General features: G+C 40.4%; 1 protein-coding gene across 1 annotated transcript; it reads left to right on the top strand.

The window, feature by feature from the left end:
• The first annotated feature begins 266 nt into the window (after positions 1–266).
• LOC117294664 (suppressor of fused homolog) lies at positions 267–14,298 on the top strand. The gene is made up of 10 exons (XM_033777169.1): positions 267–521; positions 1,111–1,245; positions 1,743–1,879; positions 2,811–2,953; positions 6,486–6,571; positions 7,252–7,460; positions 7,906–8,158; positions 8,338–8,476; positions 9,152–9,220; positions 10,024–14,298. Exons 1-10 carry the CDS (start codon positions 385–387, stop codon positions 10,093–10,095), a joined length of 1,380 nt encoding a protein of 459 aa, XP_033633060.1. The 5' UTR covers positions 267–384; the 3' UTR covers positions 10,096–14,298.
• The last annotated feature ends 759 nt before the right edge of the window (positions 14,299–15,057 follow it).

Raw genomic sequence — 15,057 nt, 5'->3', positions numbered from 1 at the left:
AAATTCTGTGTTGATTTGTCACTTTTTCCAACGTAAAGGGCGCTATCACTCACGAACCGCTCTCACTACCCAACCGCTCAACGTACAGTGAGAGCGGTTCGTGAGTGATAGCGCCCTCCGCGTTGAGGAAAATTGTGATAAATTAACACGAGACAAGACTAGTCAACTGCAGATCTTTGGATCCCAACTATGGTTTGACCGTCCCAACTGTAACACGCAAGTTGGGACCAGCCCAACTACAGTTGGGACAATTCTAAAGTTGGGACGCAACACATTCATTCAGTCTTTTGGCATTTTTTGCCGTGAAACCCGAACAACAAACGGCGCGGGGGTCACTTTTTTGATATTATTTTGTTCACTTTTGGGTGTTTTTTTCGGCCCAGTATGGCCACTAACGATGGAGAAAACGTGGACAATATGACAGTAGTTCCTGTTGGTCTAGAGGCTGTGTATTCGGCATGCAGGCAGCTTTATCCAGCTCAACCTAATCCGTTACAGGTTACTGCTGTTGTGAAGTTTTGGTAAGTTGTGAACTTAGTTTTGTAAACATTCTTATAATCTTACTGCAAAAATAGCAAGCCAAATAGCTAACCCAAATCTGGTGTCATGGGTTTTCAGCAGGATAACAGGAACAAAATTGTTCACAGCCAAAAACTAAATAACTTTTGTCTAAATCATTTATCCAACATTTTTACAATGACACTTGTTTTTTGGGTTTTACGTTGCGAGAGATCCGCCATTTACAGTGCTAATATGCATGCACGACATTGGAGCGACGTCATGTGTTTTCATTACTTTCATTTGGTTGGTATTCAGAAGCTAGTAGTAGTATGACGTGTAAAATAAACAAAAAATAGCACTCAATTAAAAACACTGGACACTATTGGTAAGTGTCAAAGACCAGTCTTTTCACTTGGTGTATCTCAAAATACGCATAAAAAACAAACCTGTTTTTGTGAACATTTGAGCTCAGTTGGTCGTCAAAGTTGCGAGATAATATTGAAAGAAAAAAGACCCTTGTCACACGAAGTTACTGTTCTTGAATGAGGCTGGCTGGACCCACGCAACATGTAATTACTGTAAATGACTTTCTTTCTTGTATCCTTGTAGGTTATGTGGGCCGGATCCACTTGACTACATCAGCATGTACAGTAACCCTGGTCTTCCGGAGCGAGGTATACCACCACATTGGCACTATGTTAGCTTTGGACTGACAGACCTGTATGGGGATGGACGAGTTCATGAGTGAGTACATTACAATCGCTCAAATATCCAAACATGAGAAATTTCGGACGTTTATCTGAATTCAGACTTTTTAAGTTAGGCTGTTGAAGAAAATCAACCAATAAGTTACCACTGTAATGTGAAGAAATCTTGCTCCTCTCCTCTCCAGTGCATTCCAAGTAGGAGGTTACAATCTTGAAAGTGTCGACCAAAATGATCAACTGTCCTTGTGCCATGGAAAATTTGTGTCTTGCCCCCAATTAAAGGCATTTAAAGGTTTATCAAAAAATGGTAAACAATACATTAAAATTTAGGCACAATGCAGTTGTCTTTGGTTCCCCATGATTTACCACAATGCGTTTTTTCACAATTCACTTTTTTTCTTTAAAGCATACCACACGAGAAGTGTCCTCCAAAGCAACTTTAAAATCTTCATAACTTGGACAAAAAAATCACGATAAGCATAAGACTAGTGTTCTTTCTCCGATTTTAAATTTTGTGTATCTCTTTAATTACAGATTCACTGGTCCAGATGGCATTAGTGGTTTTGGCTTTGAGCTAACCTTCCGACTCAAACGAGAACCGACAGAAACAGCGCCCCCTACCTGGCCTGCCCAACTCATGCAAGGCCTTGCTAAATACGTTTTCCAATCAGGTACTGTTCAAATGAAAATGAAGTGGGATGACTAAAACAATCTTTGCAACATCATCAATTCAGACTTTTGACATCCTACTCACTCGTGGAAACGACAGATTAAATAGGACACTCACCTATGTTATTTTTTATTATTATTCACCCGCTGGACTAGTCAACCAAAGTTTTGAGCCGCCAGCAAGTTTTTTTTACCAGCTAGCCCACATGTAATAATGCCCACATGGAAGTAAACTTGCCCTAATTTCTACCCTTATTTTTAGTTCTGTTTTTATCAACAACTGTTTGATGGATTCTTGATTTGAGGATCGGTTTTGGGAAAATTCATGCAGCAAGAGTGATGTGTTTATGTGTGTGTACAAGGTTAACATTTTGCATGATATGTAAGCAGAACAGGGGTTGAGATTAGACTCCCACCGTGTGTCTTCAACCCCTGGTTGTGTGTTTCCCCACTCGCTAACATATTGTTGTATGGAACTTGGAGGATAGAATCAAAATAATATTTGCATGTGTGTATATAATATTATAATGTTTGTATACTGAATTGAACTCTTGTGATTGCTTTTATGGCAATTGCAGCCACATTGCAAACATCAAGGCTTGTCAAACCATTTTACAAACTCAAAAGTAATCCCTCTTTGGGATTTGACCTCTCATTTATTGTTAGAAGGAACAATGATTTTACTTGCCGGCAGTCTCGTGAAGAAGTGATTGACTCACCTGCAGTCGATTTAACGAAACGCTAGGATTAATCTTATCTCGAGTTAAGACGAGTAACCCGACCTAACTTAGGAAGGATGGGTTCAATGTGTTTGGATACGGATAACTCGTCCTAAGATTAATATCCGGCTGCCTCTGTTTCCACTGGCATTTGGTAACCGGTTAATTTGGAATGCTGATTAATGATTTCTCCACCTATTTGTATTTGTTGCAGATAACACGCTATGTGCCGGTGACCATGTCTCATGGCATAGTTCACTGGATAAGAGTGAATCTAGAGTGCAGCATATGTTAATGTCTGAAGACCCTCAACTACAGCCCATCTCAACACCCTTCGGATCTGTCAATTTTGTTCAGGTATCTCATATATATTCCTACCTTTCACCTCTATTGACCCTTGTTTGAGTTTGCCGTGGACCAGAAACTGGTGCTTGGTGGGCCGGCCCAGAACTAAAAACCCTTTGCTGCCCGGTTACAGATTTCCCCTAGGTTGCACCTCAGCAATGATGGCCCCATATCTAAACATGAAAGATTCCCCCTAGGTTGCACCTCAGCAATGATGGCCCCATATCTAAACATGAAAGATTTCCCCTAGGTTGCACCTCAGCAATGATGGCCCCGTATCTAAACATGAAAGATTTCCCCTAGGTTGCACCTCAGCAATGATGGCCCCATATCTAAACATGAAAGATTTCCCCTAGGTTGCACCTCAGCAATGATGGCCCCATATCTAAACATGAAAGATTTCCCCTAGGTTGCACCTCAGCAATGATGGCCCCATATCTAAACATGAAAGATTTCCCCTAGGTTGCACCTCATCAATGATGGCCCCATATCTAAACATGAAAGATTTCCCCTAGGTTGCACCTCATCAATGATGGCCCCATATCTAAACATGAAAGATTCCCCCTAGGTTGCACCTCAGCAATGATGGCCCCATATCTAAACATGAAAGATTTCCCCTAGGTTGCACCTCATCAATGATGGCCCCATATCTAAACATGAAAGATTCCCCCTAGGTTGCACCTCAGCAATGATGGCCCCATATCTAAACATGAAAGATTTCCCCTAGGTTGCACCTCAGCAATGATGGCCCCATATCTAAACATGAAAGATTTCCCCTAGGTTGCACCTCATCAATGATGGCCCCATATCTAAACATGAAAGATTCCCCCTAGGTTGCACCTCAGCAATGATGGCCCCATATCTAAACATGAAAGATTTCCCCTAGGTTGCACCTCATCAATGATGGCCCCATATCTAAACATGAAAGATTCCCCCTAGGTTGCACCTCAGCAATGATGGCCCCATATCTAAACATGAAAGATTTCCCCTAGGTTGCACCTCAGCAATGATGGCCCCATATCTAAACATGAAAGATTTCCCCTAGGTTGCACCTCATCAATGATGGCCCCATATCTAAACATGAAAGATTCCCCCTAGGTTGCACCTCAGCAATGATGGCCCCATATCTAAACATGAAAAATTTCCCCTAGGTTGCACCTCAGCAATGATGGCCCCATATCTAAACATGAAAGATTCCCCCTAGGTTGCACCTCAGCAATGATGGCCCCATATCTAAACATGAAAGATTTCCCCTAGGTTGCACCTCAGCAATGATGGCCCCATATCTAAACATGAAAGATTTCCCCTAGGTTGCACCTCATCAATGATGGCCCCATATCTAAACATGAAAGATTCCCCCTAGGTTGCACCTCAGCAATGATGGCCCCATATCTAAACATGAAAGATTTCCCCTAGGTTGCACCTCAGCAATGATGGCCCCATATCTAAACATGAAAGATTCCCCCTAGGTTGCACCTCAGCAATGATGGCCCCATATCTAAACATGAAAGATTTCCCCTAGGTTGCACCTCAGCAATGATGGCCCCATATCTAAACATGAAAGATTCCCCCTAGGTTGCACCTCAGCAATGATGGCCCCATATCTAAACATGAAAGATTTCCCTTTGGTTGCACCTCAGCAATGATGGCCCCATATCTAAACATGAAAGATTTCCCCTAGGTTGCACCTCAGCAATGATGGCCCCATATCTAAACATGAAAGATTCCCCCTAGGTTGCACCTCAGCAATGATGGCCCCATATCTAAACATGAAAGATTTCCCCTAGGTTGCACCTCAGCAATGATGGCCCCATATCTAAACATGAAAGATTTCCCCTAGGTTGCACCTCAGCAATGATGGCCCCATATCTAAACATGAAAGATTTCCCCTAGGTTGCACCTCAGCAATGATGGCCCCATATCTAAACATGAAAGATTCCCCCTAGGTTGCACCTCAGCAATGATGGCCCCATATCTAAACATGAAAGATTCCCCCTAGGTTGCACCTCAGCAATGATGGCCCCATATCTAAACATGAAAGATTTCCCCTAGGTTGCACCTCAGCAATGATGGCCCCATATCTAAACATGAAAGATTCCCCCTAGGTTGCACCTCAGCAATGATGGCCCCATATCTAAACATGAAAGATTTCCCCTAGGTTGCACCGCAGCAATGATGGCCCCATATCTAAACATGAAAGATTTCCCCTAGGTTGCACCTCAGCAATGATGGCCCCATATCTAAACATGAAAGATTTCCCCTAGGTTGCACCGCAGCAATGATGGCCCCATATCTAAACATGAAAGATTTCCCCTAGGTTGCACCTCAGCAATGATGGCCCCATATCTAAACATGAAAGATTTCCCCTAGGTTGCACCTCAGCAATGATGGCCCCATATCTAAACATGAAAGATTCCCCCTAGGTTGCACCTCAGCAATGATGGCCCCATATCTAAACATGAAAGATTTCCCCTAGGTTGCACCTCAGCAATGATGGCCCCATATCTAAACATGAAAGATTTCCCCTAGGTTGCACCTCAGCAATGATGGCCCCATATCTAAACATGAAATATTTCCCCTAGGTTGCACCTCAGCAATGATGGCCCCATATCTAAACATGAAAGATTTCCCCTAGGTTGCACCTCAGCAATGATGGCCCCATATCTAAACATGAAAGATTCCCCCTAGGTTGCACCTCAGCAATGATGGCCCCATATCTAAACATGAAAGATTTCCCCTAGGTTGCACCTCAGCAATGATGGCCCCATATCTAAACATTTAACCGCTCACCCTTGGTAGATTTAAAGCCCACCCACCACTAGAATTGGTCTAGCTACAACACTGGACCAGTACCTTGCATACAGATCAAGTTTTTAGACTTAGTCTCTACATGATCAAGTGTTTTACCTTCCAAGTTTAAAGCTGAACATTCCATCATCCTGGTCAGCAGATCAGCAGAGAGTGGGTTGGAGTCCTGGTCTTGACACTTGTGTCCTTAAGAAAGAAACGTTAACTTTAATTGCTTTGCCCTTTGGATGTAATGTAAAGCTGAACAGGCCCTGTGTGTTGTCATAGTTGTGTATTGCAAATAAAAGGAATCACCTTAAAGGCACTGGACACTATTGATAATTACCCAAAACAATGGTTAGCATACAAATTTACTTGGTAACGAGTTGAGAAACGGCTCCCTCTGAAGTAACGTAGTTTTTGAGAAAGAAGTAATTTCTCACTAGAATATTTTAATTGATTTCGAGATCTCAACTGAGGTCTCGAAATCAAGCAACTGAAAGCACACAACTTGTGCGACAAGGGTGTTTTTTTTTCGTCTATTATTCTTTCGCAACTTTGTCGACCAATTGAGTTCCAATTTTCACAGGTTTGTTATTTTATGCATATGTTGAGATACATGAGAAGACTGATCTTTGACAATTACCAAAGGTGTCCAGTGCGTTTAAGGGGATGAGCCTTTTCATTTAAGATCTATCAAAACACCGTTGTGGTTGAGTTTACTATTTGATAATTATTTTCATCGTGCTCTTTGCAGATTGTTGGTGTATGTACGGAAGAACTGCAGGCAGCACAACGGTGGAATGGTCCATCAGTTTTAGAACTCTTGAAATCAATTTCTGTGTAAGTTGACATTATTTGAATCAAAGAGATCTGCAGCCGATTTCACGAAACACTCAAGGATTAATCCTATCTCGAGTTAGGACAAGTAACACGTCCTAACTTAGGATGGGTTCAATCCGTCCTACGTCTTTGGATACGAAACTGAACTCGTCCTAAGTCCTTAGATTAATCCCAAGTTAGGAAAATTTTGGTAAAATCGACAGCTGATATGTTACTTCTAGAAACCTAATACATGGGCATCCTGGCTTATCATTTCAAATAGACAAGCAGGGCTCGATTTTTCAATGGACTGTAAGCCCAAAGCCAGTGAATTTATTGTTGGGTTAGTAAATTCACGACTGGACAAGTCCGACAGTCTTGTGTTTTTTATTTGAATAATAATAATACCTAGGTGGTCAGGTAACGAAGGTTTCTTTCTTGGCCTTCCACCTCTTGGGTCCTGTTTCAAATACCTCCGGGCCACTATGTGGATTTCACTGAAAGAACTCTCTGGGGTTTTCCTCCCACATCTTAAGCTGAAACTTCCTTCCTTGTCTTCTTTCAATTGAGTTCCTGGCTAGTACAGTGATTAAAAGGGATTTTACACAAGGATGTAAGGTTTCTGAGCCAACACTCCTCCGAAAGAGATTTTACACATGTATTCTCATCTTTTTCCCTAATACTTGTTTAATGTCAAACAGTGCGGGCGGAGAGTGGCTGATCACTGACATGCGTCGTGGAGAAACCATCTTTGAGCTGAATCCACATCTTCAGGATGAAGTAGAACGAGGGATCGACATGGATGGCTCCAATCTCAGCGGTGTCAGTGCTAGATGCTCCTGGCAAGAAGGAGAAGACTCGGACCCTGGTGGAGACAACCAAACACTGTCACAGAGAATATCTCCTCAACGTGAGTAACGCACCATTTTCCACAAGCTGTGACTTGGTTCAAAATCTCAGTCTTGACTCTTGTACCCTTGAACAATGCACTTAACGATAATTGATTCGTAACAAGTTAGGAAGGAGATTTTGCTCTACCAGCCAGGCTCCTAGTGGATGATACCTATGCCTACGTTCAACTTGCCCCTGTTTGTTGGTTCGTTTTGACAGTCCAAAATCAGTTAAGTGCAACCCTCCACTTGAAGTTGACGCCGTGGCCTTGTGTTATTAGGCGATCTCTTATAAAACAAATGAAACAAAAATCTGATTCCAACTTTTTTCCTGTCTTTTATGTCAAGAATGGCACTCCTGACACAAAACGGTGTTAAGGGTTAAAATGTAATGTATGATTGGCAATTTTTATGAAAGTCATGAACTATAGAAATCATTATCGATAATCGCTTTCACTTTACCAGAATCTGAGCAGATCAAAGCAGCTCTGAAGATGGGTCTAGCCAGTGAGAGGCCCGCCCTACCCCCTATCACTGGACCTGAGTCTGATAAGACAACAGCTCATCCCTCAAGCCTTCAATCTCAGCGCCAGGAATCACTAGATAGTGACAGTGACCCACAGGGTAACCTGGTGGAGCTCGGGAACCCACGGTGCTTGGACAAGGTTCACATCAAACTCAACCATGAAGCTGCAGCACTTTTCCCTCTTGCTATGAAGTAAGTTCAGTCTGCTACACTTTTCTACTTAATTGCAGCATGTGTGGATTGTTTACAGGGCTCACTCTAGCCCAGCCTACATTATTGAGTAAAAACTGCTACAGGCTAGTAAGCACCCCTTCTCAACTTGCCTTGGCTTGCTACGACTAATTATGCTTAATCTGTTTTTGCTTTACTAGGGGGCGGTTAAAACATGGCCGTCACTTTACTTTCAAGAGCGTTGCAGGAGACTGTGCAATAACACTGGTGTCTAATGGCGTTGAGGGTGCTTTTGTTGAAGAATCCCATCCGTATGCTGCAAGAGGGCAGTGGTTACAGGTAAGGATCGGATGCTAGTCTTGTATCAAGGTGCTTACATCTGGTGTATGACTTGTCAACAGAGGGTGCTGCTTATTAAACTTTGATTGATTATTTTGCATGATTTTGAGTTGATCAAAGACATACTGCTTAGGGCAGGATTTGAACCAATGACCTCCGGATTAACGTGCCGGCGCTCTACCAACTGAGCTATCTAGCCCAATGTTGGCGGTCTCCCTATTTTGTCAATATCTTTTTTGGGGGTGCCAATCATTAGCCATACAACCGTTAACTGCTATGTAGCCAGGGATCACACCCAAATTACGATACAACCTGGGAAGCAGCAGCCAGGGGATCAGCTTATGGGGATGCAACATTTCAGATTAATGATTGTTTTGCGTTAACGTTTTTAACATTCGTGATTATGTGTAGTTTTCCCAGAGAGATTATTCCTCTGGGATATTCTGCTGATAATTTCCTTCCGTGAAAGCATCAAGATCTCCCATTATGGGAGAACTTGATTTTTAAGGAACAAAGACAACTCTCTGAATCTAAAACTTATTGATCATTTGATTGAATCTTCTGTGTGTAATGACTAATATATATATTTTCTTTGTACATGTGTGATTCATTGTTATCATTTGTTATTTTGCTTGTGGTATATTTTGTTATTATTATTGTTGTTGTTGTCTTTAGGTGCTGTTCTCTGGTGAGTCAATTGACGCAGTAGCAGAGGACCTTGATGAAGTAAATGCCCCAGAACAAGTAAGTATTCATATCAAGCATGATGTTTGGTCCTAGGGGGAAAACAAATCTTGGAGTGGAACGGTTGACCTACATGAGCCCATTGTGGGCTTCAATAGACCTTTCATGTCATTAATCACAGTTTTCTGAATTTTCTAAATGAAATACAATCAGGAATCAGAATTAAGTAGGAAGAATATCATGCATGTAATATTGAATAAGAAATGTGTTCAGGAGAAGAAGTACTTAGGACAGAAGAATAGTTTTGCCCCCCCCCCCTTGGTATAAACTTGATCCTTGGTGATGCAGCAGACCTTCTGGGCCTTCTTCTTGTTGTGCTTGAAGCGTGACCAGTCTCTGAATCTGTCGGTGCGTTGTGCCTTCTTGAAGGTGCGTGCCTTCTGCTTCAGGATACGTTTAGTGTTTGAGTTAAACTTAGGTTGATTGTCTTGGTTGAGCTCGTCGTGGATGGGTCGCATTCTATAATGATCTTATGCAACTCCTGTTCCAGTGTGTTGGCGAGGTGATTCACTGGTGTGGAAGTAGTGAAAATGGCTGAGTAGTCAGCTGCCATCTTGTTGACTCTTGAGCGGATGGAGTCAAGATTAGCCCTTTTCCACAGCAGTATTTTTCGCCGAGCTGGTTATCGCCTTTATGCCCGTGCATTGACATGAACAGTACTAATCTGCTGGTTGTCTTGGACTACTTCTTACAAGGTCTCATAGTGAGACTAGCCTTTTGTGCATGTATTATGTGCTATTATATTCAGAATTCATGTTGATTCTCATCTTCTTTCAACGTTGCACTCTTTTTTGTTATCTCAGCAACTGAATCTGCCCAAGACTTACCAATGGCAAGACATGGGGTTAACCATTACCATCATGCCAAATGACTGAAACAACTCCTGGCACTCCAAAGAAACGTAGCACACCCACCAAGAATCTGCCTTCTCCGTATGACATTGCCCACCTCAGATCGATGGTCACCACCAATTTGTATCGAAGTTGTTGCCATAATCTGCCTAGCAACGGTTCATCCTAACGGTGCACAGTGTTGGAAGAGGTGTCCAACCGCTGAAATCTCACTAGAAATAAGTATCATCTACATCCGTCCTTTTTTTAAATACAGTTTACCATGTCAGCATTTCCATGGTACTTAGTCATATTTGTATTTATTTGCCTATCAATTTGCATGAACTATGTCATTATGTTTTGTTTGTTATTCTGTCTCGATAGCGTTTTACTTCATGTGTATATAATACAGATGTATAATATTTTACCCAAAGAGTGTACAAATAAGAATAGTATAAATCCTAATTATTATGCCCCTCTCATTCCCAAATGAAACAACTATAGTTGGTACCAGTTTGTACTTCATGCACAATCTATGACTGGTATCCTGCTCATTCTTGCTAAGCAGGAAACTGCATATTTAGCTCTATGAAATTGAGCCTAGGGCTGTGTTCCAAATTGTTTTAAAACATCTATGGTTCGAGCGAGTTGTGCCTTAGTAAAGAACATAAGAAGGATTTGGTTAACATGTTTCTGATATGTTGGGAATTTTGGAGACCCTAACAATCACTACAGGCTGTTTTCCCAGATGGATGCTTTCGCAGTTCCCATGAAGTATGGACCACGCTTAAGTGTCATTCTCTTCACTACTGAAGAGTTGCTGTTACACGCAATTTTTCCATCAATCAGTGCGCCAACTAGACTGGTTCCCTCTCCTTTACCAGAAGGATGAGGACAGGTGTTGGCTTACATGTATTCACATGTAGGTTGAATTTAACTGTGAATCTCCACAACCATGAAGGCCATGTGACTCGATGTGAGGTCAAAGGTGATTATGTACTGGGTCTAAATGGCAGATCTCTGGTGTAATTCACAAGCCTCCAAGTTTGACATCAGATGTTCAGGCTATGCACCAACATTCGGTTAAATTTTGGCCAAAGCAAAACATACCCCAGATTTTAGTGCCTTAAACATGGACTTTACACAGTTGTTTGTTTTTGAGAGGTTTAGGGAATTTAGAATACCTACATGTAGTTTCAAGGCAGTTTATTTTTCATACGTTGAAAGGTTCTGCTTCTTAAATCCGTCCAAGTTGCGTAGAGACCAAAGAAATATTTTTATTTTCACAAACACCTTGATTAAGCATGAAATAATAAGTTATGTCAGTGCAAAAATGTCCTTTGAGTCGAGTCCCAAGTGTTGCTGTTGTGTCCATGAGCAAGAGACTTGACCATAATCGTTTTGTTCAGATGGGACATTAAGCTGTAGGTCCCCTGCATGGTAGTGCACAAAGAACGCTTTATCATTGAAGAGTAGGAGTTTCCGGTTCACACTCAAGACTCCTTATTTACAGGTTTCCTCAGGCTTACGAGCTACAGTGATTAAGCTCACTAATGAGGCATCATTGGTTTCATTACCAGAAATAATAAGAAGAAGAATAATAATGCTCCAAAAATCAAATGTTAAAGATCTACTCGAGTGTTATGTAAATCTCAATGCAATTAACTATACTGGATGTACACACATAATTCAATTGCGTCACAAAAAGCAGTTGTTTTGCAAGTTGCATGAAGATTCTCTTGCGCAAGATACAACTGAACTGATTTACTTTTTTGCACTGGCACAACCAATTAAGTCTTTTGGGGAAATATAATGTGTGCATGATATTTGTAAACCTTGTTTGGTTTGAGTGGGTTTTTGTCATCGTTCGATGTAGAAGGTGTAATATATTTGTATCGTTATAATTTGGCAATTTCTTATGAAAAAATGCAACCAAGCGTTTGCTAAATAATTTTCTCTCAAAACATAAGACATCGGATGGTCTGTTTTGCAAAAAGCAACAATTTTTTGTTTTAAAACTAAATAAGAAGTGTGGACTTGAGAACAAAGCAGGTCCACATAATGTATCGAGACTAGAAACACTATGTGGACTTACACACATCCACACAATGTTCTTTACGGTGATGACGAATAGTTTAAGAGCAAAGGAATGTCCACAGAGTGACTACAACAGAGACTTGTGTGTGTGTTTTAACTTACACACCTTAGTTACCTGGTGTGCGTTCCACTTGCCAACATTTGCCCTCGTCCTCGTTGCCACTGTTGGCGAACGATGGCAACCTTACGGGAACATAGCATACAATATTATTTTTTGTCACAAACATAATTAGTGTATTTTCGGTGGTTGATAATCGCAGATTTGAAATAATAAAGGCAGAGGCAAATTCGCTCCTGATTGTTGGCCATTAGGATTAAAACAATCCAATGGATCCAAAAACCAAAGTGAACTTGTCTCCCTACGGTGCTCTGACCGGGAGCTGTACCAATAAAAAAAGCTTCATTCTGTGATATATCTAAACACTTAAATGGTTGGACTTTTAAAACTAAACTGCGAATCAAATGCAAGCAATTTTGAGCAACTTTCATAGCTTGAATGTTTGGATTTTTGTCATAGGATATTAATAAGAAAATTTAAATCACGAAGGGTGCTATGTTAAGATTTAATTTCAAAGCAAAATATTAATTTCTTGGGATGAGAATTGTATTTGAGCTTTTGGTTTTCATAATCATTGTTTTTATTATCAACTGGACTTTTGGGAACACTAGGTGGCAAACCTATTGTTCTTGGAAATAGTTTTTTATGCAAATGCTCTGAGCCAGAGTTGCAACTACTTGGAAATATTTCCAAAATATTTGGAAATTAATATCGATCTTGGTAACTTGTCAAGAAAAAAAACATAGAACTGCAAAATCCTAGGAATTTGATCATGTGTCACAATTATGATTTTTTATAAGCTTGTTTCGACGATTTAAAACAAAAATTTTTCATTTTCAAATGAGGCACTCCGTAAAACCAGAGTGCTCGCAAAACATGCAAATAACCAAGTAGAATATCGCGTGTGTGCATGGCTTCAAGCACTTGAAGATGTTTTATACACATACTTGGCTCATGGCGCAATGTATGTGATGTTCCCGCAGTAATTTGGGCATGCGCTCAAAAGCATCCACTTTTATTGTACATGTATGCTAAAGAACCAAGACCCTTTTTTTGACATTTTGAATATTGTATCATTGAGTTCTTTGATGATGATGCAAACTGCACTGACCAACAGAGTGGGGGAATTTTTATGTTTGGAAAAGCTTGGGAAATTTGATTTGGTCATCTTAGGAACAATTCAGAACTTGTAAAACTATGAAAACATTTTGCTTTAATATCTGCTGCTATCTAGTGTTCCTATGTCTCCCATTATACAACCTTATAGAATTGTACATGTCCTGTACTTATAACTTATACTGTATTATTTGTCAAGTTTCACTCATATACATTGTTTTGTTTAAATTCAAGTTTTGGTTGTATCCACTCAGTTCAATAGTCAAGTTCCTATGTTGCAAATATTTGAGTATTTAAAAGATTTGTGATGCAAGACTTTTATGTCAATTTTGTAAGAAATGCTCTGTTGTTGGCGTAAGAACAAGTTAATATTATCTTTGTATCATATGTGTATGAATGTAAATGGTGCCTTCTTGATAAGTATAGATGTTTTCGCTGACGTCAAGGCAACACGATAACTTTCAAGTAACTGCGGGCTGGTGTGCGCACGAATCATGTTTTACATAAATTTGTAATGGAGTGAGGTCATGGGTTAGGTCACCTTTAAATTATGTGACCTTTGAACTTTTTAATGTAAACAAAGGCTACATGTTCTGTAGATTTTGTGCAACAATATGAATCATCACTGGTAAGCTGCAGATTCAGAGTTTGGAGATCTTAAGAAGTCATGCAATGTTCATGAATTTTACGAATCTTTCTTAGCACCTACGCCACACGTCTGGAATTACATGGAGACCATGGCCTCTGAAATTGCCGTGGCCCTGGTGCCCCATCAAAAGTTTCCCATAGACTAAGATTTGATGAACATGCCCTTTGCAAAGTGAAAAATGCCTTCTCAAAAAGAAACTTGCATGACTGTGCCTAGACCATAAGAGAACTTGGATTTGCCTGACTTTGCGTTTAGTATTAAAGGAACACGTTGCCTTGGATCTGTCGAGTTGGTCTTTGAAAATCGTTCTGTAACCGTTTGTTGTAAAATGCATATGGTTAGAAAGATATTGTAAAAGTAGAATACAATGATCTACACAAATATGCCTCGAAATTGCACGGTTTTCTTTTTACCCTGTCGACTATCACAGTCTGCCAGGCATAAATGGCCGACCGTTATAGTTCGTGACGTAAAAGGAAAACCCTGCAATTTCAAGTGATACTTGTGTGGATCATTATATTCTACTTTTAAAACATCTTTCTAACCATATGCATTTCATAACAAACGGTTTCAAACGCTTTTAATAGACCAACTCGTCCGATCCAAGGCAACGTGTTCCTTTAAGTGATTTTTTACTCAACCTTACTTCAAGTTTTGAGCCTTTTAGAGGTAAAGCACCAACAGAGTTGCCAACTCTCTTTCCGAAGACGCGAGATAAGGAACTGAAGCTTTATCTATTGTTGGAACGTGAAATACACATGGGCGCCAATTCAGCAAGTGAATGTTTTGTTTCCCATTGATAGGAATGGTCATTATCTGCACTGATCTATTGTTGTATTAAAAACCTACTTGCCGAAATGGCGTTCGGTGGGATTTCATGTTTCAGCACAAGTTCCGCATCTTGTGCCTTCGGTGCTCTATTATCTTTGGTGATGACAAATACACCAGTTATGTACAAATTATTATCTTATGAATCATGTAGCAGAAGATAAAGACACTCAGCTCGTTATGAAATGCATACCAGTGCTAGTTATTTATTCACTTTTTATTATTACTACTTTTTTTAAACAAAAGTATTGTCACAAAA

This window comes from Asterias rubens, chromosome 9 (assembly GCF_902459465.1).
Source record: "Asterias rubens chromosome 9, eAstRub1.3, whole genome shotgun sequence".
Taxonomy (NCBI): domain Eukaryota; kingdom Metazoa; phylum Echinodermata; class Asteroidea; order Forcipulatida; family Asteriidae; genus Asterias; species Asterias rubens.
Note: the sequence above shows the minus strand (reverse complement) of the source record. Positions and strands in the feature narration are given on the sequence as shown.